This window comes from Oncorhynchus mykiss, chromosome 13 (assembly GCF_057628025.1).
Source record: "Oncorhynchus mykiss isolate SJ-2025 chromosome 13, ASM5762802v1, whole genome shotgun sequence".
In the NCBI taxonomy this organism is placed as follows: domain Eukaryota; kingdom Metazoa; phylum Chordata; class Actinopteri; order Salmoniformes; family Salmonidae; genus Oncorhynchus; species Oncorhynchus mykiss.
Window position 1 is genome coordinate 24370316 of NC_143034.1, and position 27178 is coordinate 24397493.

The 27178-nt window shown below is 45.8% G+C and overlaps 1 protein-coding gene across 32 annotated transcripts in view; it reads left to right on the plus strand.

Annotated features, from left to right (window-relative positions):
* Nucleotides 1–27178, plus strand: part of LOC110487294 (regulating synaptic membrane exocytosis protein 1) — a 100665-nt gene that overhangs the window by 34197 nt on the left and 39290 nt on the right. For 29 of the 32 annotated variants that reach the window (XM_090195819.1, XM_090195827.1, XM_090195822.1 and 26 more), the window contains exons 2-7: nt 1319–1535; nt 18769–19067; nt 20287–21302; nt 25169–25209; nt 25716–25826; nt 26462–26561. In XM_090195819.1, coding sequence (XP_090051945.1) covers nt 1319–1535; nt 18769–19067; nt 20287–21302; nt 25169–25209; nt 25716–25826; nt 26462–26561 — 1784 coding nt within the window. Of the gene's footprint in view, nt 1–1318; nt 1536–16424; nt 16982–18768; nt 19068–20286; nt 21303–25168; nt 25210–25715; nt 25827–26461; nt 26562–27178 lie in introns of those variants that run through there. The other 3 variants (XM_090195845.1, XM_090195844.1, XM_090195848.1) reach the window with 3 other exon arrangements.

A 27178-nucleotide genomic window follows, 5' to 3' on the forward strand; every position in this document is an offset into this window, starting at 1 on the left:
TGTGTCTCTGTGTCTCTGTGTTTATGTGTCTCTGTGTTTATGTGTCTCTGTCTCTGTCTCTGTCTCTGTCTCTCTGTCTCTCTCTCTCTCTCTCTCTCTCTCTCTCTCTCTCTCTCTCTCTCTCTCTCTCTCTCTCTCTCACGCACGCACACACGCAGGCACACACACATAAACACACAAGCACACACGACGGAAATTAAATAGACTGGCTGGGTCCTGTAAACGAGTGAAATCATATGCTAATGTCCTTTGACAATATTGTTGGGGAGGGAAATGTGGGAAGGGTTTTCAGTTTTCACATGGACTCATTTGCAATTCACAAATGAGTTATTTTGGTTCCTAGGAAAGCAGAGGCCGAGAGAGGGGGAAGGAGTGAGGAGCCTCAACTTTGAGTTTTTTTATGGTGTGATTTATTCACAGCTAGGTACACTCCTTTCATCTGTTGTTTTAATTGGTTCCTGACTGTTTCCCTGCAAACTGAAGTAATGTAATCATCCACACTTTCAGAACATGTTATTGAAACAAGTGGTTGTTGATAGCAAGCATAGCTAAATCTAACATATTCACCATCATTATTATCTGTGCTTACGGTCAAAATTGGGTTTGTTTTCGAATTCTTTGCGGGTCTGTGTAATCTGAGGGAAGTATTTGCCTCTGATATGGTCATACATTTGGCAGGAGGTTAGGAAGTGCAGCTCATTTTCCACCTAATTTTGTTGTCAGTGTGCACATAGACTGTCTTCTCTTGAGAGCCAGGTCTGCCTACGGCGGTATTTTTCAATAGCAAGGCTATACTCACTAAGTCTGTACATAGTCAAAGCTTTCCTTAAGTTTGTGTCAGTCACAGTGGGCAGGTATTCTGCCACGGTGTACTCTCTGTTTAGGGCCAAATAGCATTCTAGTTTACTCTGTTTTTTTGTAAATTTTTTCAAGTAATTGTGTGTCAAGTAATGATCTTTTTGTTTTCTCATGATTTGGTTAGGCCTAATTGTGTTTCTGTCCTGGGGCTCTGTGGGGTCTGTTTGTGTTTGTGAACAAAGCCCCAGGACCAGCTTGCTTAGGGGACTCTTCTCCAGGTTCATCTCTCTGTAGGTGATGGGTGATGACTTTGTTATGGAAAGTTTTGGGAATTGCTTCCTTTTAGGTGGTTGTAGACTTAACTGCTCTTTTCTGGATTTTGTCTGTCTGTCTGTCTGTCTGTCTGTCTGTCTGTCTGTCTGTCTGTCTGCCTGCCTGCCTGCCTGTCTCTCTCTCTCTCTCAATAAAAACACAATAGGCATATGAACTTCTCTCCTCCTCTCCCTCCTCCCTCCCTCAGGACGCTGCACCAGCAGTTTGAGAGTTACAAGGAGCAGGTGCGTCGCATCGGCGTGGAGACGCGGCGCCAGCAGCAGGGCCAGCACAAGGACGACGCCCCCACCTGCGGCATCTGCCGCAAGACCAAGTTCGCCGACGGCTGCGGACACCACTGCTCCTACTGCCAGACCAGATTCTGCGCCCGCTGCGGCGGACGCGTCTCCCTGCGCTCCAACAATGTGAGAAACCGTTAAGAATCCCTGCCTCCACCCCTTCTTCTTCCTTCCATCCCTTCCCTCCGTCTCCGTCACCCCCCCCCCCCCCCCCCCCTCATCCCTTCCCCTTGCTCATTTGTTTTGTCAAGACGGCTGCTTTTATGTTGTCTGTGTTGGCGGCTGGGGCTCTGTCACACTTTGGTCGGTCAAAGTGTATTGGAGTTGTTGTTGGAGCTTCAATCCATCCTCAGGTGTGTCACACTTTTGCAAAAATGGCGACCCTGTAATGTAAACCCTAGGAGCACCTAGTATGTCGTCCTTTACACAGAATGGACAAGCTGCCAACCAGAAACACCATTCAGCATTTACAGTATTGACACATACGCTGCAGTTCCCCTCAACATCCCTGTAAATAAGACAGTCGCATTCCCCAGAGCCCAAACCCTGTGAATGATACAGCGTTGGTTCTAGTTGATTTAGTCTAGCTCCCCAGAGCCCAAACCCTGTGAATGATACAGCGTTGGTTCTAGTTGATTTAGTCTAGCTCCCCAGAGCCCAAACCCTGTGAATGATACAGCGTTGGTTCTAGTTGATTTAGTCTAGCTCCCCAGAGCCCAAACCCTGTGAATGATACAGCGTTGGTTCTAGTTGATTTAGTCTAGCTCCCCAGAGCCCAAACCCTGTGAATGATACAGCGTTGGTTCTAGTTGATTTAGTCTAGCTCCCCAGAGCCCAAACCCTGTGAATGATACAGCGTTGGTTCTAGTTGATTTAGTCTAGCTCCCCAGAGCCCAAACCCTGTGAATGATACAGCGTTGGTTCTAGTTGATTTAGTCTAGCTCCCCAGAGCCCAAACCCTGTGAATGATACAGCGTTGGTTCTAGTTGATTTAGTCTAGCTCCCCAGAGCCCAAACCCTGTGAATGATACAGCGTTGGTTCTAGTTGATTTAGTCTAGCTCCCCAGAGCCCAAACCCTGTGAATGATACAGCGTTGGTTCTAGTTGATTTAGTCTAGCTCCCCAGAGCCCAAACCCTGTGAATGATACAGCGTTGGTTCTAGTTGATTTAGTCTAGCTCCCCAGAGCCCAAACCCTGTGAATGATACAGCGTTGGTTCTAGTTGATTTAGTCTAGCTCCCCAGAGCCCAAACCCTGTGAATGATACAGCGTTGGTTCTAGTTGATTTAGTCTAGCTCCCCAGAGCCCAAACCCTGTGAATGATACAGCGTTGGTTCTAGTTGATTTAGTCTAGCTCCCCAGAGCCCAAACCCTGTGAATGATACAGCGTTGGTTCTAGTTGATTTAGTCTAGCTCCCCAGAGCCCAAACCCTGTGAATGATACAGCGTTGGTTCTAGTTGATTTAGTCTAGCTCCCCAGAGCCCAAACCCTGTGAATGATACAGCGTTGGTTCTAGTTGATTTAGTCTAGCTCCCCAGAGCCCAAACCCTGTGAATGATACAGCGTTGGTTCTAGTTGATTTAGTCTAGCTCCCCAGAGCCCAAACCCTGTGAATGATACAGCGTTGGTTCTAGTTGATTTAGTCTAGCTCCCCAGAGCCCAAACCCTGTGAATGATACAGCGTTGGTTCTAGTTGATTTAGTCTAGCTCCCCAGAGCCCAAACCCTGTGAATGATACAGCGTTGGTTCTAGTTGATTTAGTCTAGCTCCCCAGAGCCCAAACCCTGTGAATGATACAGCGTTGGTTCTAGTTGATTTAGTCTAGCTCCCCAGAGCCCAAACCCTGTGAATGATACAGCGTTGGTTCTAGTTGATTTAGTCTAGCTCCCCAGAGCCCAAACCCTGTGAATGATACAGCGTTGGTTCTAGTTGATTTAGTCTAGCTCCCCAGAGCCCAAACCCTGTGAATGATACAGCGTTGGTTCTAGTTGATTTAGTCTAGCTCCCCAGAGCCCAAACCCTGTGAATGATACAGCGTTGGTTCTAGTTGATTTAGTCTAGCTCCCCAGAGCCCAAACCCTGTGAATGATACAGCGTTGGTTCTAGTTGATTTAGTCTAGCTCCCCAGAGCCCAAACCCTGTGAATGATACAGCGTTGGTTCTAGTTGATTTAGTCTAGCTCCCCAGAGCCCAAACCCTGTGAATGATACAGCGTTGGTTCTAGTTGATTTAGTCTAGCTCCCCAGAGCCCAAACCCTGTGAATGATACAGCGTTGGTTCTAGTTGATTTAGTCTAGCTCCCCAGAGCCCAAACCCTGTGAATGATACAGCGTTGGTTCTAGTTGATTTAGTCTAGCTCCCCAGAGCCCAAACCCTGTGAATGATACAGCGTTGGTTCTAGTTGATTTAGTCTAGCTCCCCAGAGCCCAAACCCTGTGAATGATACAGCGTTGGTTCTAGTTGATTTAGTCTAGCTCCCCAGAGCCCAAACCCTGTGAATGATACAGCGTTGGTTCTAGTTGATTTAGTCTAGCTCCCCAGAGCCCAAACCCTGTGAATGATACAGCGTTGGTTCTAGTTGATTTAGTCTAGCTCCCCAGAGCCCAAACCCTGTGAATGATACAGCGTTGGTTCTAGTTGATTTAGTCTAGCTCCCCAGAGCCCAAACCCTGTGAATGATACAGCGTTGGTTCTAGTTGATTTAGTCTAGCTCCCCAGAGCCCAAACCCTGTGAATGATACAGCGTTGGTTCTAGTTGATTTAGTCTAGCTCCCCAGAGCCCAAACCCTGTGAATGATACAGCGTTGGTTCTAGTTGATTTAGTCTAGCTCCCCAGAGCCCAAACCCTGTGAATGATACAGCGTTGGTTCTAGTTGATTTAGTCTAGCTCCCCAGAGCCCAAACCCTGTGAATGATACAGCGTTGGTTCTAGTTGATTTAGTCTAGCTCCCCAGAGCCCAAACCCTGTGAATGATACAGCGTTGGTTCTAGTTGATTTAGTCTAGCTCCCCAGAGCCCAAACCCTGTGAATGATACAGCGTTGGTTCTAGTTGATTTAGTCTAGCTCCCCAGAGCCCAAACCCTGTGAATGATACAGCGTTGGTTCTAGTTGATTTAGTCTAGCTCCCCAGAGCCCAAACCCTGTGAATGATACAGCGTTGGTTCTAGTTGATTTAGTCTAGCTCCCCAGAGCCCAAACCCTGTGAATGATACAGCGTTGGTTCTAGTTGATTTAGTCTAGCTCCCCAGAGCCCAAACCCTGTGAATGATACAGCGTTGGTTCTAGTTGATTTAGTCTAGCTCCCCAGAGCCCAAACCCTGTGAATGATACAGCGTTGGTTCTAGTTGATTTAGTCTAGCTCCCCAGAGCCCAAACCCTGTGAATGATACAGCGTTGGTTCTAGTTGATTTAGTCTAGCTCCCCAGAGCCCAAACCCTGTGAATGATACAGCGTTGGTTCTAGTTGATTTAGTCTAGCTCCCCAGAGCCCAAACCCTGTGAATGATACAGCGTTGGTTCTAGTTGATTTAGTCTAGCTCCCCAGAGCCCAAACCCTGTGAATGATACAGCGTTGGTTCTAGTTGATTTAGTCTAGCTCCCCAGAGCCCAAACCCTGTGAATGATACAGCGTTGGTTCTAGTTGATTTAGTCTAGCTCCCCAGAGCCCAAACCCTGTGAATGATACAGCGTTGGTTCTAGTTGATTTAGTCTAGCTCCCCAGAGCCCAAACCCTGTGAATGATACAGCGTTGGTTCTAGTTGATTTAGTCTAGCTCCCCAGAGCCCAAACCCTGTGAATGATACAGCGTTGGTTCTAGTTGATTTAGTCTAGCGCCCCAGACCCCAAACCCTGTGAATGATACAGCGTTGGTTCTAGTTGATTTAGTCTAGCTCCCCAGACCCCAAACCCTGTGAATGATACAGCGTTGGTTCTAGTTGATTTAGTCTAGCTCCCCAGAGCCCAAACCCTGTGAATGATACAGCGTTGGTTCTAGTTGATTTAGTCTAGTGCCCCAGACCCCAAACCCTGTGAATGATACAGCGTTGGTTCTAGTTGATTTAGTCTAGCTCCCCAGACCCCAAACCCTGTGAATGATACAGCGTTGGTTCTAGTTGATTTAGTCTAGCTCCCCAGAGCCCAAACCCTGTGAATGATACAGCGTTGGTTCTAGTTGATTTAGTCTAGCTCCCCAGAGCCCAAACCCTGTGAATGATACAGCGTTGGTTCTAGTTGATTTAGTCTAGCTCCCCAGAGCCCAAACCCTGTGAATGATACAGTGTTGGTTCTAGTTGATTTAGTCTAGCTCCCCAGAGCCCAAACCCTGTGAATGATACAGCGTTGGTTCTAGTTGATTTAGTCTAGCTCCCCAGAGCCCAAACCCTGTGAATGATACAGCGTTGGTTCTAGTTGATTTAGTCTAGCTCCCCAGAGCCCAAACCCTGTGAATGATACAGCGTTGGTTCTAGTTGATTTAGTCTAGCTCCCCAGAGCCCAAACCCTGTGAATGATACAGTGTTGGTTCTAGTTTATTTAGTCTAGCTCCCCAGTGCCAGAGGAAGCGTGCGGTATGACATGCGGCGGCGTCTATACTCACCACACGTGGCCGTTATTTTAAGCCCAAGTCCCGCTCCCCCCATGCCATCTGGGTCCCTCGCCATCTCATGTCCAGCCCAAGAGTGAGGCCCTCCTCCTGGGTATCTGACCTGACTGTGGGCCCTGGTCCTTGGGCCTGCTGGGTGCCAATCTGTTCCAGATCCGCTAGGCCCAGCTGGAACCCAGACTCACACAGGGAGCAGGACACAGGATCAAGCTTTGGCCCAGACTGTGGACTTATTATGGGATAATTCCATTAAATTAATTATGGATAATGATAACCGGCCACTAGTAGTGTTGTCTCTATTAGAAATTCCATCAACATGGAACTAATACTACAGTGAAATAATGGGCTAGGAACTCAAATCAATAGTAAAGTATGCCAAGAATTAGTTTGAGCACTATTGAAGTTTATTTCAAAGGTATTTTGAAGTAAGGGTATTTTTGTGTAGGCTGTAATCTATGTGTGTAAGGGTATTTTTGTGTAGGCTGCTGTTGTATTGTGTGCGTATTACAGCCTGTGCGTGTAGGCAGTGTAGACTGGAGAGATGTCTTCTGACCAGCGCTCTCTCAAGTGTTACTTCCTTCCTTGATCCCCCATCCTACTCTCCCATCTATCTTCAGCCAAGCAGAATAACAGGATTAGTTGAAATGGTAAACGTTGTTTTATTACATAAAACTCTCCCTCCTATTCATGTTTTCCGGTTTAGTTCAACACGTCTGTGTACCTCATGTCAAATTCAAGCCGAGCACTTCATGCATCTCTCCAGTGCTGAGTCGGTCAAAACAGACATTTGTTTGACAGGGCGGATGCTAAGCAAGTTTCCTTACATTACTTCAGTTTGTGTCACTCATGTCAAACAGGCTCAACTCTTTGCATCACTTAAAGATGCGCTCTCAAACCTTTGTATAATATCAGCCAGTAGTTTTGAAAGTGGTGCTCACGAGTGACAACGGGTCCCCGTTTTTTGTGTGCTACGTCATCCAGTTGTGTACTACATCATCCATTTCGTGTGATAGGTATGATATCATACGAATTTAGCAATTTGTGTGATATGTTACAAATTTGTTGTGATTAAGATCCCAGAGAGCATTTTTAACCTCTAATAGGATCGGTGGGTCCCCCTCGGGACGGTTGAGCTAACGTAGGCTAATGCAAATAGCATGAGGTTGTAAGTAGCAAGAACATTTCCCAGGACATAGACATATCTGATATTGGCAGAAAGCTTAAATTCTTGTTAATCTAACTGCACTGTCCAATTTACAGTAGCTGTTACAGTGAAATAATACCATGCTATTGTTTGAGGAGAGTGCACAGTTATAAACTTGAAAAGTTATTAATAAACCAATTAGGCACATTTGAGCAGTTTTGATACAACATTTTGAACAGAAATGCAATGGTTCATTGGATCAGTCTAAAACTTTGCACATACACTGCTGTCATCTAGTGGCCAAAATCTAAATTGCGCCTGGGCTGGAATAATACATTATGGCCTTTCTCTTGCATTTTAAAGATGATGGTACCAAAAAAATACAAAAAAATGCATGTTTTTTTCTTTGTATTATCTTTTGCAAGATCTAATGAGTTATATTCTTCACATTTCCACAAACTTCAAATTGTTTCATTTCAAATGGTATCAAGAATATGCATATCCTTGCTTCAGGTCCTGAACTACAGGTAATTAGATTTGGGTATTTCATTTTAGGTGAAAATTGAATAAAAAGGTCTCTTAAGTTAGCACTAGCTTTAATGTATTTTCCCAGCCCTGCAAATTAAAATTATATGAATTGATCAAACTATAAATTGGTTCTACAGGCCTTTACAGAAGATACACTGTATATACAAAAGTATGTGGACACCCCTTCAAATGAGTGGATTCGGCTATTTCACCCACACCCATTGCTGACAGGTGTATAAAATTGAGCACATAGCCATGCAATCTCCATAGACAAACATTGGCAGTAGAATGGCCTTACTGACGTTCAATGTGGCACCGTCATAGGATGCCTTTCCAACAAGTCAGTTTGTAAAATTGCTGCCCTGCTAGAGCTTCCCCGTTCAACTGTAACTGCTGTTATTGTGAAGTGGAAACATCTAGGAGCAACAACGTCTCAGCCGTGAAGTGGTAGGCCACACAAGCTTACAGAATGGGACCGCCGAGTACTGGAGCATGCTGCACGTAAAAATCAGTCCTCGTCAGTCCTCGGATGCGACACTCACTTCCGCGTTCCAAACTGCCTCTGGAAACAACGTCAGCATGAACTGTTTGTCGGGAGCTTCATGAAATGGGTTGCCACGGCCGAGCAGGCATACACAAGCCTAAGATCGCCATGCGCAATGCCAAGCATTGCCGCCATTGGACTCTGGAGCAGTGGAAACACGTTCTCTGGAGTGATGAATTGCCCTTCACCATCTGGCAGTCCAACGGACAAATCTGGGTTTGGCGGATGCCAGGAGAATGCTACCTGTCCCAATGCATAGTGCCAACTGTAAAGTTTGGTGGAGGAGGAATAATGGTCTGGGGCTGTTTTTCATGGTTAGGACTAGGCCCCTTAGTTCCAGTGAAGGGAAATCCTAAAACTACAATGACATTATAGACGATTCTGTGCATCCAACTTTGTGGCAACAGATTGGGAAAGGCCCTTTCCTGTTTCAACATGACAATGCCCCCGTGCACAAAGCAAGGTCCACACAGAAATGGTTTGTCAAGATCGGTGTGGAAGAACTTGATTGGCCTGCACAGAGCCCTGACCTCAACCACATCGAACACCTTTGGGATAAATTGGAACGCCGACTGCGAGCCAGGCCTAATCGCCCAACATCAGTACCCGACCTCCCTAATGGCTTAATGGAAGCAAGTGTCCGCAGTAATGTTCCAACATCTAGTGGAAAGCCTTCCCAGAAGAGTGGAGGCTGTTATAGCAGCAAAGGGGGGACCAACTCCATATTAATACCCATGATTTTGGAATGAGAAGTTCGACAAGCAGGTGTCCACATACTTTTGGTCATGTTGTGCAGGTGCAGCTTGTTCATTGTTGTTAAACAAAATTTATATTTGACTCAAAATGGCCAGATGTATTGACTTCTATACTAGCAGCATATACGTCACAGTAACTCACAAAACATTGATATTGTCATGATAAACCGCGATTCACCCTGTACCGAATAATCACATTCCCAAAATAGACACAGAGACACGATGCAGTACACAGTGTTGTCCTGCAGAAGGCATTACAGTTGCATGGTGATGCCCGACAAAATCTGTGCCACACACTCATTTTGGTATTATTGAACCTCTCCCTTCTCCCCAGCCTGTCCTCATCCTCATTATTCATAAAAACAACTCAGAGTGCTGATCTAAGCCCCCCCCCCCCCCCCAAACTTATCCTAGATCAGCAAACTTATCCTAGATGCTATTTAAATACAGGCTCATATATTGGATTGGAAGTAGACGTGCACTACCGTTCAAAAGGTCATAGGACATAGGCGTACAGAGGCCCATTATCAGCAACCATCTCGCCTGTGTTCCAATGGCACATTGTGTTAGCTAATCCAAGTTGATCATTTTAAAAGGCTAATTGATCATTAGAAATCCCCTTTTCAATTATGTTAGCACAACTGAAAACTGATTAAATAAGACTGGCCTTCTTTAGGCTAGCTGAGTATCTGGAGCATCAGCATTCGTGGGTTCGTTTACAGGCTCAAAATGGCCAGAAACAAAGAACTTTCTTCTGAAATACATCAATCTATTCTTGTTCTGAGAATTAAAGGCTATTCCATGTGAGAAATTGCCACATGGAATTGCCAAGAAACCGAAGATCTCATACAACGTTCATACAACGCTGTGTACTATTCCTTTCTCAGAACAGCGCGAACTGGCCCTAACCAGAATAAAAAGAGGAGTGGAGGCCCCGGTGCACAACTGAGCAAGAGGACAAGTACATTAGAGTGTCTAGTTTGTTCCTTCTAGGCAGAGTTCCTCTGTCCAGTGTCCGTGTTCTTTTGCCCATCCTAATCTTTTATTTTTATTAGCGAGTCTGAGATATGGCTTTTCCTTTGCAACTCTGCCTAGAAGGCCAGCATCCCGGAGTCGCCTCTTCGTTGTTGACGTTGAGACTGATGTTTTGCGGGTACTATTTAATGAAGCTGCCATTTGAGGACTTGAGTGTCTGTTAGCCTTTTAAAATGATCAACTTGGAATAGCTAACACAACCAGCCATTGGAACACAGGAGTGATGGTTGCTGATAATGGGCCTCTGTACGCCTATGTAGATATTCCATCAAACATCTGCCGTTTCCAGCTACAATAGTCATTTACAACATTAACAATGTCTACGCTGTATTTCTGATCAATTTGATGTTATTTTAATGGACAAAAAAAATAGCTTTTCTTTCAAAAACAAGGACATTTCTAAGTGACCCCAAACTTTTGAATGGTAGTGTATATATTGTATTGTAAGCTAGACAGGAAGTTATATATAGGGTTGTGTAAGGTGATGTATCATGTTGCTCTTCTTGTCCCCATTTCCTGTTCCTGCATGACACTGTGACACAACGGTCATGTGTCATGCCGACGTCACATGACTGATATGTCGAGTCATGCACGTTTGCTGTCAAACGCCGTCTGTGTTTCACCACTGTTGCACGTCTTACAGGTTGTATCACTGAATAGACTGTGTATATAAAGCGTGTATTGTGGATTTTGCTCATGTGTATTAACAAACGTTTACACCATTCCCTCACTTCTTTTTTCTCTTTCTCTTTTTTTCCTGCCTCCCTTCTCATGTTCCATGAACCTATGTTTGACCTCTGTCTCTCTTCCTCTGTCCACTCCTCTACTGCATCCCTCTATCCTCCCCTCTGCTTCCTCCACTCCCTCCCTCACTTCCTTTTCACTTTCTCACTGCTACCTGGACTACATGCCACTACAGGAGGACAAAGTGGTTAGCATCTTTTCTGTGCTCTCTACTGTACTGTGAATATAACCTATGTGTCCCTTTGAAAATCCCCCAATGGCTGCGTTCCAATCGCAAAGTTTTGACCCCCTTCCCTCCTGCCCTGTAGACGGCCCCTTTTAAGTGGACTGGATTTGTGTGAGTGATATGGCATAAACTACTGTAGTCCTACGCCAAGCCTTTTTTGCTGTTGGCAAGGTCGAGGTATATTCCTTTGTTACTAAAACCTAGCTCACACAAATCCAAGAAGTGGGTGTCCACAAAGGCTGAAGTGAAGGGAGTAAGTTATCAGATTGGAACGCGGCCAAAGCGTTCAAATCCACCTATGGATTAATGAATTAAACCGAACAGAATGATTCCCGGACAGTTCAGTCCAGGCTAGCTTTTCTCTAATACTAAAAGGCTAGCCTTTCTCCTTGGACTTCCACACACTTACTGTATCTGTCTGTAGTCCAGATTCCAGATTCTGGGCATTGGCAGATACAGTCATGGAGACCATTTTGCCTTGAGTAGAAATAAATACGATTAGATTCTATCGCTGTCTATCACTATGGTATTTTACCATGGACTTCCCCAAGCATATCTGCCTGTAGTCCAGTCCACACTAATATGGACATTGGTTGTGCAGTACTAGAGACTTTATCTTGTTTATCTTTTATCTTCAGTAAGGATATCTGGGTAAAAACGTTGACTAATTCTGCATCCATTGTCTGTCTCTTCCTTTTGCAAAGTGTCTCATAGTGAAGGACAGGGTAAGGCCTGCTGGGTAATGGAGTTTTTGCATGGGTCACTATAACTGTAGTTCTTTAATGTCACACTTCAGCTGTAATTTGGGAAGCGGGCGAGCATGAGCCATGCCTGGCTGTCTAGGTGGGCATTCCTAGACACCCCTGGATGGGCACCCCCCTTACACAACTCCTCTCTCTATGGCTGTGGGCATGGCTGTGCCAGGGGGAACTGGGTATAATATACAAGATAGGGAGGAAATGGGGTACAAGGGCACAGGGTGTTTGTTGGGGGGTACAAGGGCACAGGGTGTTTGTTGGGGGGGTACAAGGGCACAGGGTGTTTGTTGGCACGCAGCACCTTATCTTACTATAAGACCCTTGTGACTGCAGAGGGAATGTGCACACTTATGCCCGTGCATGCTTTACCTGCCTGTCTGTGATGAGCATACAGACCAGCCCTTGCCACAGGGAGACGGGAGGGGAGGCCGAGGCTGGGTTCCAATTTGTACACTTGCCACCTTCCCCTCTGTACTTGCCCACTCCAAGTAAGGAGAAAACAGCCCAAAATCCTTTTGCTCAATTGGAGTTTTTAAAGCACAGTTTTGCTCACAAGCGTCCTATCTTTTCAGATTCGGATCTGAGGGGAAGTCGACAGGGGCAGAGGGGAAGGATGCAAGTCTTTGGATTGGACCCTGCGGCTGCTTAAGACAGTGGACTGGGGTCAGGGGTGGAGGGTGTAGGCTAGGACCCCATTCCTAGTCCCTCATAGCCCCTCGCCTCTCCCTGTCAGCATCTGTCAGTGTTGTCTAAATATCAAGACATCCACACCTTAGCCCAGCTAACAGACTTACACGGTCACTGTTACAGTACGTGCCAAGCCTTTAAATCAAAGCCCCTGGGTTCGTCCCTTTGTGTGTGTGTCTATGTGTGTGTGTGTCTGTTTTATTATTTCTGTGTTATTTCACTGCAGCGTGTGGGTTGTCTATGTTTCTATCGGGTATTTAATTCAATTGTGGTAGATATGACTCATTCTCAGAGACACTGTTTGGTTAACCTCCACAGTTTCTTCAGTTGACGCCTCAAGGAACATTAATCTTTGAATAACGCATATTCTATAGTGTAAATAAGGGTCAAATGAATTTTATTTCATCATGTCACGATACAATTACAGTTTAAATGTACGATTTACACAAATAAAACAATTTATCATGTTATATTCTTCACAGACAAGAAACTAGTTAGTCCCCGCGAGTCTAGTTGCTTTTACTTGTCTTGGTGTATTAATTGCAGAGTGTTTGTTTATGTGTGTTTAATGTCATCTCCAGATGGCTGCGAGAGAAAGAAAGCGAGAGAGAGAGAGAAAGAGAGAGCGAGAGAGAGAGAGAGAGAGAGAGAAAGAGAGCGACCGAGAGAAAAGAGCGAATCAGAGCCAATCTGTCTCCTCTTCCTGTAGTGGAGGCTCACATACACACGCTGATGTACACAGACACAAATATGCAAACACCTTTTTACTTGCTTGGACAAACCAAACGCACACACAGACACACGCACTCACACCGGACACACACATACACACACACACCAACTCTCCCACTCCCACACTGCATCGAGCCGACACTGCACTTTTTACAGGAAGGGAATGCACTTCATAATCTCTGTCAGGATTCTCAGCATTGGATGACTAACCCAGCGGTCTGCCATAAAACATTACTGTAATGCCTTGAATAAAATAACAATAGCGGTAACAGTAACTGTATTAGTGAACAGTTCCAGGATCAGATTGGGGTTACACAAAGGCCTGTACAAACACTATGGGATAATAATACTTGAAGGGTTTCTGTTGTGTCCTTAGCAGTGTTGGCTTCTATAGGCTAGAATGCCATTCAGTCTAACACTGAACTGTCTTGTAGTTCACGGGGCTCGGCTCCAGACGGAAGCCAAGACCTATTCCTAGTTGATCTATAGCCTTATTTACACAAATGGAGCATTGTCGTGTTTTGTGGTCGTCTTTCTTCCTCGTCTGTAGGACTTAGCATTCCCTGACGGATGGTAGTTTTCTGCCAGGCGCCGCTGCCGCCCCATATGTCAATCTGTCGTTGGAGGCTGTATTGAGCGCGCTCACTGAACACTTTCCTCTCCATTCCACCACCCCGGGCCTCCATCTATTCCACCCAGTTAAGGAAAAAGACGACGTTTGCAGAATTCCCAGCAATTCCCGCCGCCGCCTTTGCCCGCTGTTACTGTCGCTATCCCCACCTCCCCCGTTTTGGCAACAGAAATGGATGGATAGAGTGTCTGAGATGGAGACGATGGAGGGGTGTGGGGTAGAAAAGAGCGTGTTGATTAATGGCGGCTGTAAGATGTCGCCATTTGTCAAGTCGGTCTGCCTCGTCAGGTGGGTTGCTGGTACGAGGACGGTGGTGGTTTGTTAGGCAACGCAGGTTGTGTGGTATTGAGGTTGTTCTAACGTTGGTTAAACGTTGTATTTTGTTTTTTGCTGTTAGTCTTTTTTAGTCAAACTTCTTTTTGACAGTGCCTGCCGCTGACACGGCTCTCCTTACTCACTGATTTGGTTACCATGGTGAACTGTATTCTGTTAGGCAGGGTGAGATTGTGCAGTTACCGGTTAGAAATGGCATTGCTCATACTCACGACACACACACACACACACACACACACACACACCACACACACTGGCACTCTCCCATGCACATCCAGAGTAAAAGCTTTCACACCCACTAACACAGGACGCGGTGCGATGAAGTGGAGGTGACACCACGATGGGCTTCTTCTTCTTGAGCGAGGCGTCAGATTGGCTGTCTGAGAGGTGGCCCTGCCATCACACACTAACCATGCTTAAGCAGCAAGCAAGGAAGCCCTTCACATATTACATGTGTCACGCAATAGGGTGGGGTTCCTAACACAGACCAATTCACTTGCATGATCACTGTTCCTCATGCAGGCCTGCACACACACACGCACGCACGCACGCACGCACACACACACACACACACACACTGCACATATCCGTCATACAATCCAGGATCGTAGGGCCTAATCATTCCAGATCAGGATTATTCTGTGTGTGTGTGTGTGTGTGTGGATGTGTGGATGTGTGTTTTAGTGGCCTACATGTTGATATTGTATATGTGCTGTTCTCTCCTCTGCAGAGGTTTGAGACCATGTAAAACACGGACAGAGGTGTGGCTTTAGAAAAAGAGATACATTCAATGAATACAATTTTCTTTACTTTTAGATCCCTTTAGGGTGGACAGTGTGTGCGTGTGTGTGTTTTGTCAAGTCGGTCTGCTGCGTCAGGCGGGTTAGCGGTACGAGGAAGGTGGTGGGTTGTTAGGCAACGCAGGATGTGTGGGATTGAGGTTGTTGTAACGTTGGTTAAATGTTGTATTTTGGCTTTTGCGGTTTGTGTTTTTTTACAGTCAAACTTTTTTGACAGGACCTGCCGCTGACATGGTTTAAAACTGTCATGAACATTTAAGACTTAAGACCTGTCATTTGTTGTCGTGTCCTTTAATGACTAATCCCTTTAGAGTTGGCTGCAGGTGTGACTGTGGAGATATGTGTTGTGATTTAGGTTAGTCTTGTAGCCCGTATAAGGGTCTTTAGTTTGTTTGAGGATGATGATCTATTATGATGTCACAGAGAGCTCATAGGAGGCCACACAGTTATTTTAGCTGCCCACTAACTTGCTGTTCCCAGTCTTGGCATTGTTAGTACAATCTCTCTCTCTCTCTCTCTCTCTCTCTCTCTCGCTCTGTCTCTCTCTCTGTACTCAATGACTTGGTTACCATGGTGAACTGCATTCTGTTAGGCAGGGTGAGATTGGAGCAGTAACACATTAGAAATGGCATTGCTCCTACTCAAGACACACACACATTCGTTTTACTGTCGTTGTGGAGACGAAACAGTTGATTTTCATTCAAAACCCTATTTTGGTCTGTGTTAGGAACCCCACCCTAGTGCGTGACACATGTAATATGTGAAGGGCTTCCTTGCTTGCTGCTTAAGCATGGTTAGTGTGTGATGACAGCTCGCTCAAGAAGCAGCCCACTGTGGTGTCACCTCCAGTTCATCGCACTGTGTCCTGTGGAGCGCCATGTGTCAGTGTGTGTGTGTGTATGTGTGTGTGTGTGTGCGTGCGTGCGTGTGTGTGTGTGCGGACCATATTTCCTTGTGTGCGTGCTGCTTGAATACGATCTCCTTCAAGGATTAACCATCGGATTCATTTCTTTCGTCTTCCTCAATGAGAAAAAAATCTCCCTATTTTACTGTGAAGTTAAACTGGACCTTTTTCCTTCGTCAGTTCTTGGCTAAAGAGTCTAAAATGTTAACATTTCTTACCCTCCTCATGCAAATATTGACCGACACATGCAAATATTGACCGCATCCCTGAGATGGATATTTGAAATGATGGCCTTAATACTGTCACTATAGGCCTACCTAATATGTGCTTTACATTCCTGGCCTGATAAAAAGGGATTTCCCAGAATGCACTCTGAATGATTGATAATGATCATGATAATCACCAAACAGCTGAATAATTAAGGGGAGGGAGTATAAGGGGTATTGTTTAGCGGTAGTATAGCCTGCCGGCCTGGCGCACGGCTAATATCTGAAACCGGCTGGCGGGTATTGTCCTGACTGATGATGATGCTGAATAATGGTGAGGAGCTGAGGGGATTAGCTGCGGTCTACTCCAATCTAACCTGCCTGAGAGCAGAGAGAGAGTGTGTGTGAGAGAGAGAGAGAGAAAGGGAGAGTACGTGTGTGAGTGATTGAATGTAAGAGTGTGAGAGTGTGAGAGTGTGAGAGAGAGAGAGAGAGAGAGAGAGATTGTATGTACTGTATGTGTATGTGTGTATTAGAACAACTGTATGTGTGTGTGTTTGTGTGTGTGTGTTTGTCCAGCTCGACAGCTGTGGGCCACAGCTGCACACAGCTGATTTACTTTAGATTAGTGTGGCCTGGAGCCAAACAGAGGATTCAATCAGGGTAAGCATGATGCGCGCCGGTTCGCTAAAAAGCTAACCGCAAGCTGACTGCTAAAACTAACTGTCCATTCGACCAACCCTCCATCAAAGAGCAGGTTTCACAGAAGGTTGTGTTTCTGGATGCAAACAAAGACTTCTAAACGATAATACAAGGAATAGTACTTTCCCTCCATTTTGGATTTGTCCCATCGTTCTAGACCGTGGGATTAAACACTCGAGAAGAGAAACATCTGTTTTTCTCTGCGTTGGGAGGGAGGCAGTTTTCAGTAGCCATGGCTACATGTAAGTATGGAACCTTTCTTTGATGTTGCTGTTGTTCCACTCAAGGGGTTGTTGTTCGTAGGACGGTCAAATAGCGGACTTGAGTTGACCAATGATTTCTATCAACAGTAGACCATTTTTGTATATTTATTAATATTATTTTATACAGCGATCGTTAGATGCACCTGTATATCTGTGACTTGTCCTCTCAAATCATGGTCTTCCACAGTGTTCAATTCAGATAGTTGTCAATTTCCTAGCTTTGACTTACGTCTTTTCTTCAGGGCCTATACTGTAACCAGCTATTGAATTAGGAATGTTCTTCTGGTACCTGTTGTGGAACGATAAATAGCTTTTGGTGGATGGTGGATATTGTAGCCGGCTTTCCTTGTTGGCCAGTTAATGTTCTGTACCATCATCCGCTGTGGGAGATTAACAGCCCTGTCCGCCATAGGCAACAGGCTACTGCTTTCTCCATGGTAACGACATCCCATCCCTATCAAACCTACTCTGTTTAACTAGATACTGCGTTCAAATTGGGTCAACTTTTATACATTTGTAGCCTTGTAGAATATGTGGAATGTTCTCTGGTGGTAACAGTATTACTACAAATGTGTGTTCTTTATTTGGGCTGTTTCCTCATCTCAATGTGTAAGTAAAATGCTGTGATATTTCACAGAGCGGATTGTAACCTACAATGAGTGTATAAAACATTAAGAACACCTTCCTAATATTGAGTTGCATCCTTACAGCCTCAATTCGTTGGACTCTCCAAGGTGTCGAAAGCGTTCCACATGTTGACTCCAATGCTTCCCACAGTTGTGTCAAGTTGGCTGGATGTCCTTTGGGTGGTGGACCATTCTTGATACACCCTGGAAACTGTTGAGCGTGTTGCAGTTCCTGACACAAACCGGTGTGCCTGGCACCTACTACCATGGGGGAGGAACGTGGGAAGGGAGGGGGAGCGTGAGGGGGAGCGTGGGGAGGGAGGTGGGAGCGTAGGGGGGCACTACGGTATTTTAAGAAACCTTGATCCCCTGTCTGACAGATGAGCTATCACCAATACTCAATCAGAGTCAAGAGACTAAAATAAAACATGAGAAAGAACATAACGCTGTGACTAATACTTGCTTGTGTCTTACTAAGATCCTCTATCTGTCTGTGCCTGTTTGTAGTTCTGTCACCAGTCCTGCACTTTCCTTGCCTGTATAACAATGACCTGTTGTCTGTCGAAAATACTCCCAGCTAAAATACTCCAAGCTAAAATACTCCCAGCTAAAATACTCCAAGCTAAAATACTCCCAGCTAAAATACTCCAAGCTAAAATACTCCCAGCTAAAATACTCCAAGCTAAAATACTCCCAGCTAAAATACTCCAAGCTAAAATACTCCAAGCTAAAATACTCCAAGCTAAAATACTCCAAGCTAAGCTAACATTTCTCTGCCTCACTACTGAATCTGTTTTGCACATGGACTAGAGATGACAGTTCCTTAAAAAGTGGACTGCAATGGATATATGACAACATCTGCAACCCCACGAGTCTTCTGATGCTAACCTCATAGAAATAGAATTAGATGACTAAAGTATTGAGGTATTACATAGTATTATACATTCTCGGTCTAAGAGACAATGTTAGGGTCAATTCCATTTCAATTCAGTCAATTCAGGGTTTGCTTTTCAATTGTGAAAATAGGAATCGGATATGGAATTGACCATGCTCTCTTTCTCTCTATAGATACAGGCTACTACTGCATACTGTACATGTATATAATATCTAACCTCCTCCTCTCCTCCTTCACCCCTGTAGGTAATGTGGGTATGCAACCTGTGCCGTAAGCAACAGGAGATCCTCACTAAATCGGGAGAATGGTTTTCGGGGGCAAGGCAGATGAGCCTGGATGGCGGCCTGAACGCCCCGGCCACGGGGGGTGACACCCAACGGGGGGACAGGAAGCTACTCCGCTCCAGGTCCCAGGCCCCGCCCTCTTCCAGCGGTAACGCAGGGGCGGCGCCCGACGGAACGCATCAGTCGCCAACGGTCCAGGCCAAGGGAGTGTTGGACACCATGCCGGCCTCACGCGCTCGGAGCGAACCACCACGAGACAAGTAGGACATCGTGGACACAAACGCTCTAATCCCTTAAACACTTTCACCTGTCCTCTCACAACCCCTGCTTTCACCTCTCTGTCTGTAGAGGCTCAAACCAGAGTCTACGTCACTGTATTGGTTATCTAGGGGCCTGTTGTGATTGCTGATAGTACTTAGTATTGCTGTAAATGCCACTTTGTACAATACTTTCTCTCATTCACTCTACTATTATCACCTCCCCTTAATCCCTTTGATTGTAGACGCTTGAAGGAACAATCCACTCGAAAAGTATCTTTTGGTATTTGGTTTTTACTTCCTAAGATGTGGCAAGATACAATTAGCTTTTTGAAAGTCCTCTGTTTTGAAAACTTGATTGCTGACATGCTAAACATTTTGGGACTGTATCAGTCTAGGTATTGAGTATCTTGACCTGGGCCTCTTTTAGATGATATGGTCGCTTTTATATAGTTTTCTTTTTATTGTTGTACATGTTGAGCCGTGTACAAGTCAGTCCTCTTTAATATGTTTGACTTTGTTGCGATTGGATGAATTAGGCTAATGCAGCATCTGTTTTGTCCAGCAGGGTCTCAGGGTCTCGTTGACACCGTCAGTTTACACATGCAGCCTCATTTGTCTCGTTCAACATTGGACATACTTTGGTCATATTTTTTTCCGCGTTTTGACAGGAACTCAAATCCTCTGATGTTGGGAGTGACCCATTTTCGGCGTGTGTTGTGGTATATGGGTTGCAGCACTTGATTATTTAATCCCCACTGGATCAACAACAAAAAAAAAATAGTGCTGTCTAAGCTTATAGCCAAAGCAGAAGCTGGGTTGCATGTTTTATTCTTGAAAGGTCCATGATTAATGTATTTTGTTTTGCGTCTAATGGGTGAGTCCATTTCGGTCCGGCCTGAATGCATCACTCAAAATGCTGGCCCAATTCCACACTGTCGTTGGATGATCCATACCCAGGGTAACCATCAGTAGGAACATTTTCCCATGGAAATAGAATCTCATTTTAGTTCTGTACATATTCCTCCATTTGGAATTATTTCCCTGTCTTTATCATCATTGTTTTCATTCAACCAGTAATAACCACCATTTGGTACTGACCATTATTTGTCCGTATATCTGAGTAGGCTTATTTTTTTTTGTTACAACATGGTATTATGTTAACAAAACAACAAGTGTGTAATGTTATATCAAAGTCCATTATGGTCACCCTTTTCTTCAGGAAAAGACCTCTGTCCCTCCATGAGCAGAACGGTAAGCCCGGTGGTCTGGGTCGTGGTAGAGGAGGCCGGGGACCCCCAGGGAAGCTTCAGACCGTGGCATCCCAGGAGGAGTTCTGCGGTCCTGGGGACATAGACTGGCGGGACGGCCGGCACCTGGAGAAGGTCCGCTCCCATGACTACCCCGACGGCGGCGACCAAGGAAATCGCCCCGACCTCCGGAGACGCCCCCCGGAGGAGGATGAGCTGGAGCGCAAGCGGCGCCAGGAGGAGGAGTTCCAGGCGCGTTACCGCAGCGACCCCAACCTGGCGCGCTACCCGGTCAAGCCGCAGAAGGAGGAGCAGGAGATGCGCATGCACGCCAAGGTGTCGAAGGTGCGCCACGAGCGGCGCCACAGCAACAACGCCATCAATGAGGTGGGGCTGGAGGGTGGGGGAGGAGGAGGAGGGAACATGGGGGATGTGCCTGAGAATCGTCTCCGGAGGGGCGGCGGTGGGGGTGGTGGAGAACCAGACCGCAAGGCATCCTTGGAGAACCACCGCGCCTACTCCATGGACAGGACCGTGGGGGGTGGTGGGGGTGGCGGAATGGGGCAGGGACCCCAGGGAGGCTCCCCCCTCCTCAAACAGAACCAGAACCACGGACCCCTTCAACCATCTGGTGGTGGCTCACGAACGGTTCCCCATCCTGGTGCTCCTCACCCCCACCAAGGACCCCCCCCTCCATTAGGCTGGGACCCCCCTAAGGGACCCCACCCCAGCCAGCTGGACCCCAACTCCCAGGCAGCCATGATGCATAAGGCTAGGAGGGAGAAGCCCGGGGACAGCCTGCTGCGGAAGGACTCCCAGAGCTCGGACCAGTCGGAGTCGCTGCGGCCGCCCCCACCCAGGCCCTACAAGAGCAAACGGGGCGTCAACAAGAGGCAGATGTCTATCAGCAGCTCAGAGGAGGAGGGCGCCTCCACGCCCGAGTACACCAGCTGTGAGGACGTGGACATGGAGAGCGTCAGTGAGAAAGGTCAGATTACTGCTCTTTCTCTCTCTCTCTGTTAGCTCTTCTCATGTCAATATGATTGGTAATACATTCAGATATTTTAACATTGGAAGAATGATCAAATCTGGGTTGAGTTGGTGTTATGGCTACCTGGATGGAGAGTGTCAGCGAGAAAGGTTTGATTCTTCAGTTTTCTATCAGATCGAATCATCTATATTAGCTGGTTTTGTGTCAGTATTGTCAGAGATTGTCAGAGATTTCGACATTGGTGGAATGATCAAACTTTCTTTAGAATTTATGGTTTTATGGTCGGTCACCTGTCGGGTGTCGCTACTAATACAATATTCTTTCTTATCTTTTTTGTTATTATCAAAATCTCTTTGCTCTAGGTTTCCATCGACATAAAGAATTTAAATGTAAATTTCAAAGTTTACGGAAACTGTATCTCCCTGCCTATAATGTGCTATGGCCTTGACTCTGTACAACACTGTCATTCACCTACACCGCTGAAGCCAAACCCTATTGCTTCCTATCCTGGAACAGAACAGGACAGCTCTCTTTTATTTAGGAAACGTCCTGTGATTTAGGCCAGCAGATTTGGCAGAATTAGGTCAGTGGCTAGTGCGGCTAACGCTACGTAAAGCTTCCCCGCCAAACACCGGCTGCATCCTGCCGTTAACGGATAGGATATAATCGAGTTTGGGTGTCACCATTGTGGCCGGCCGCATGTTCAGTTTCGGCCTCTCGTTTGCTCACGCCGGCCTGCAACAGCTTTGCAATTCACTCTTCTTGACTAAATTAAGCTATGCTATTTTAGCGGTTAGCGTGTCGAGGGAGGATGTGTACTCATCTCACTCACCACTAACCTCCACCACTGGTCGCTCCAGGCCAATCCCAATCCCAAAGTAGATGACCAGATTAGGTTAACACATGGGAATAGGGGGTTTAATGGGGGGCGACAGGAGGGAGAAATAGGTAGAAAGTTAGCTGTCGTAGCTAGCAAGTGTTTAGCCGTGTTTACTTCAGGAGTACGCCAGTCCCAATCCAGCATGGGATTTACATTTGATGTTGTCCGCGGTAAACAAATTCAGAGACGGGACCAGGCTAAACGCTAAACGTAGCTATGTGAAGTGTAACTCAGCCGCGAACAAGCCTGGGTTCACGAGGACAACGCATGTCCAATAAATACGGCTTCATTCTGTTCTTTTGGGATGAAGGATTGATGGTGTAGATATGTGGTTGGTTAATCTAAAACCTCACAACGAGACAGTTCGGTCAACTTCCGGGTTGTTGCGTTTTTTTTTTTTTCATTTACAGTGAAACACTTGAACTGCTCCAAATTGTAAGCGAGGGTACAGATACACCCCAAACCTACTTTACATGCTATTTAGTAGACCTGCGAGACAGCTTTACTGTTGCAATCAAACCAGTCAAATGAGATCGTAAAACGTTAATGCCATGTCGTCTAATATCTTGTTGGGAGGTTAGCAGTTTGAATACGCTGCCGAGGCAGGGCTATATTTTGCTAAATTAACTAGGGCCTTTATAAAAGTCCAAGGAGGACACCTTTATGAAGTTAAGAATCTATTTTAAAAAATGCATTTGGGATTGATTTAGGAGCTAAGAGTGTATTTTGGGATTGATTTAGGAGCTAAGAGTGTATTTTGGGATTGATTTAGGAGCTAAGAGTTTACTGTTTACAGTTAAAGGAGGGAGTGGAGATTCAGTCAGTCTGATTGGTTGGCTTCCTTAAAGGTGTCAAGTAGTGGAAGATTACATAGTACGGAGGAAATGACAGGGGGGATCAGACCTAAGGTTCGTTTTAGTGTTGATGCTAATTCTTCAGTGTGTTTTTAGACCGTGTGTGTTTGTGTGTGTAGGCCTATCCATCTGTGATGCCCTCCTGATGACCTCCTGATGACCTCCTTCGGGTTAAATCACAGAATTGAATAGAGAACTATAATATACAGTATAATGCATATAATAACACTGTGATACGTTGTTATGGATCACATACTTCATAAATACATTATTCACAGAAGGGTTGTTAATTTCTGCCAGATTAGTGTAAAACCTGCAGCATTGATATCTGACCTTACCACAGGGTCAGGGTCAAGTTAAATCTGAACCTGGATCAGCCTCTGACATTGACCAGATTTATCCCTGTTAATAGAAATAGATTCAGGATGAGAGGGGATCGTCTCCAGATTCTCTATGTTTTTGTAACTGTGGCCATTTGACCTGAGTTTTTACAGGTACATACAGGAGACGTTGACTTTGAATAGCTAAACATTTCTCATCTGCAATTATCATCAGCCTGTTAGTTTCGCACCCAGAAAAGAAGTGCTCCAGATCGTGTGATCTGATGTCCAATATTCATCTGCTAAAAACAGAAAAGGGAACCGTCAGCACACTGAATCGAGGAGTCAGCAGGAACGTTTTGAAGTAGTTCCCCCATTGCACTTTCACATTTCAGATTGCGCTTCACATTTTTTTTAGATCTCACTTCCGAATCAGCAAACAGTTGAGTTGCACCCCTCAACTTGAACCCCTACTTCCTCCCTCCTCTCCTGACCACTTACTTTCCCTTGTCTCTGCATTCACACGTCTCTGATCAGTGTCCAAGCTGGCTGTGGACCTGTAGGTTCAGGGACTTGTCCCTGTTTCTAAAGTCGCACACCAACGTCCCCATCTAATTTCATCCTGCCATTCTATTGCAGACTTAAAAGGGTGGATGAGGCCTTGAAGGAGGTATGAGGCTTTGGAGGATGTGTGGGACTGGTTCAATGGGTAGAGCTGGTCTGGACTGAAGTGTGGCCATTCTCTAGTCTCTCTGTCTCGCCAGTAGGGCTGGTAATGAGAGTTGGGCGACAGACAGACAAGGTCCCAGTTGTCCCCGTGTCTCCTGGTGTGTTGGACTGAGTTGACTTGAGTTGAGTTGACAGTCTGACGGAGACTGGAACAGACTTTCTCGTTTTAGCTTGAACCTCTCTCTCTCTCCTGCTCTCTCTCTCTCTCGCTCTCTCTCTCTCTCTCTCTTTCTCTCTCTCTCGCTCCCTCTCTGTCTCTCTCGCTCTCTTTCTCTCTCTCTCGCTCCCTCTCTGTCTCTCTCGCTCTCTTTCTCTCTCTCTCGCTCCCTCTCTGTCTCTCTCGCTCTCTCTCTCTCTCTCTCTTTCTCTCTCTCTCTCTCTCTCTCTTTCTCTCTCTCTCGCTCCCTCTCTGTCTCTCTCTTTCTCTCTCTCTCTTTCTCTCTCTGTCTCTCTCGCTCCCTCTCTGTCTCTCTCTCTCTCTCTCTCTCTCTCTTTCTCTCTCTCTCGCTCCCTCTCTGTCTCTCTCTCTCTCTCTCTCTCTTTCTCTCTCTCTCGCTCCCTCTCTGTCTCTCTCGCTCCCTCTCTCTTAATTCAATTTCAATTAACAGGCTTCATTGGCATGGGAAACATATGTTTACATTGCCAAAGCAAGTGAAATAGATCATGTAATAATGTAATGTCAATTCTTTCCAATGTGTAAATGTTCCAATGTGTAATAATGATCTTTTTGTTTTCTCATGATTTGGTTGGGTCTAATTGTGTTTCTGTCCTGGGGCTCTGTGGGGTCTGTTTGTGTTTGTGAACAAAGCCCCAGGGCTCTTCTCCAGCTTCATTTTTCTGTAGGTGATGGTTTTGTTATGGAAGGTTCGGGAATCACTTCCATTTAGATGGTTGTGGTTCTTTTCTGAATTTGGATAATTAGCGTGTATCGGCCTAATTCTGCTCTGAATGAATTATTTGGTGTTTTAATTTGTACACGGACATCATTCTTTCCAGAATTCTGCATATAGATTCCATTTCACTCTCTCTCTAAACTTCTTCATCACCTTTTGTTTATCCTCCCTCTCTCTCTCTCTCTAGGTGATTGGGACTGCCATCCTCTGGATCCTGCTATGTGGCATGTAAGTTTCAGGAGAAAGTGACAGATTTAGGTTTTCCTTAAGCTGACTCAACTCAGACTCACCACCCTAGGACACGCACACACAGGCACACGCAGACACACACATGCATGCACACACACACACATTCTGCCCTATTAGTTTCATTCCCCGCAGTGTCTGAGTAAGTGTGTGGGCGTACTCTACCCACCATTCATTACTAAATATAGATTCTTACAACGTTATAGACAGTCCAGTCGAGACATAATTGCTTGGAGTGTAAATTGATATTGTATGTGTTTACTGTGGATGGGCATGTCCCTCCTAGTTGGCCTGGATGGGAGAGTTGTCCTCACAAGGGAAGAGACTCTGTCTTTCTCTTTTTCTCCCTAACTTGTTTTACCTTTCTTACCCTCGCTCCTCTCCTCTCTCTGTCGCTACCTATATCCCCTCTCCACCACACCCCCCTCTCCGTCTCTCCCTCTTTGCCTCTCTCTCTGTCTGATGGAATTAAATCTCCCCCTCTACAGCATCCAGTGACATGGCAGCCGTCCAAGGAGGGCGACCACTTAATCGGACGCATCACTCTGAGCAAAAGGTCGGCCGTGCCCCGCGAGGCAGGCTCCTTACTAGGGTTAAAGGTAAGAGGGAATCACTAGCAGCATCCCTTTCAATCACTACAGTGTTACCACATTAACCGCTGTATATTGTGTACTGAGACCGTTGGGTGCAGGGGTGAAAGTGTATTGTCAAAGGATGTGTATGATAAAGGAAGTCTGGGAAAACTACCACACTAACCACTGTGTATCCCCGTGTACTGAGGCCACCCGGGTCTCTAACGTCTGACCTCCACATTAGGTAGCCTTGCGGCTAAGAGCGTTAGGCCAGTAACCGGAAGGTTGCTGGCTTGAATCCCCGAACCAACTAGGTGTGGGGAAGAAATCTATTGATGTGCCCTGACGCAAAGCACTTAACCCTGATTGCTCCTGTAAGTTGATCTGGATAAGAGTCTGCTTAATGACTGAAATGTAAGTGATGCTAGTGTACTATCCACAGAAGTATATAATAAAGGAAACTATGGGGACATACTGTAGATTTGTACTCGGCTGGGACGGTATCCAGATTGTCATACCTTCATACTGACCTTGTACCTTCCCAGGATATTCGGTGATACTGGCACTGAACACAAGGGGCAGTGTTTTAATTACACTGTTATCTCTATGTACTGAGCTCTTGGTCTTGTGTCCGAACTGCCCGTGTTCTGTTCCCCTTCTAGGTTGTGGGTGGGAAGATGACAGAGACAGGGAGACTGGGGGCCTTCATCACCAAAGTCAAGAAAGGAAGTCTGGCGGACATTGTCGGCCACCTACGAGCTGGTAAGCAGCGTGGAAACAACGTTCAGACCTTCAGGGTTATCTGGTGGAGAAGTGTCGTCAGTCTGGTAGCTCTGTGAGATTGTCTGTGTGTTCTTTTTGAGCTGCGAAAATCTACAATTTCTACCGGAACGCCGTTGGTGTTGTGAACAGAGGTTGTTCAGTAAAGCGCCAGGCTAGGTTGAAAAAATAGAGGATAAGACAACGTAATAATTCCACGCGCCAGCGTTAGAAACCAAACACATTCATTTGACCAGCGCTGTTGCTGATTCTACAGAATTAGTTTTGAAAATGTTACCAGTGGTCGGGACATCAAGCAATAAAGTGGCTGTAGATCATTTGAAGAACATTTAAATGATTAGAACGACAGTAAAACAATTCTGCTTTAGTTTGCGGAGTACACTACGATTGTGTTTATTTTCCACTTTGATGGTGAACTTTCTGTACCTGGTAACATTCACTTCTAGTCATTTTCACTCCGGCTCTGGTCCAATGATTTTTTTCTTATTTTTCTAACACTTCTGCATGGAATTATTACATTGTCTTAATCTTTGTTATCTTTAACCTAGGCTCCATGCTTACCCATGAATCAGCTGTTTTAATGTCGGCCATCTTGTTTC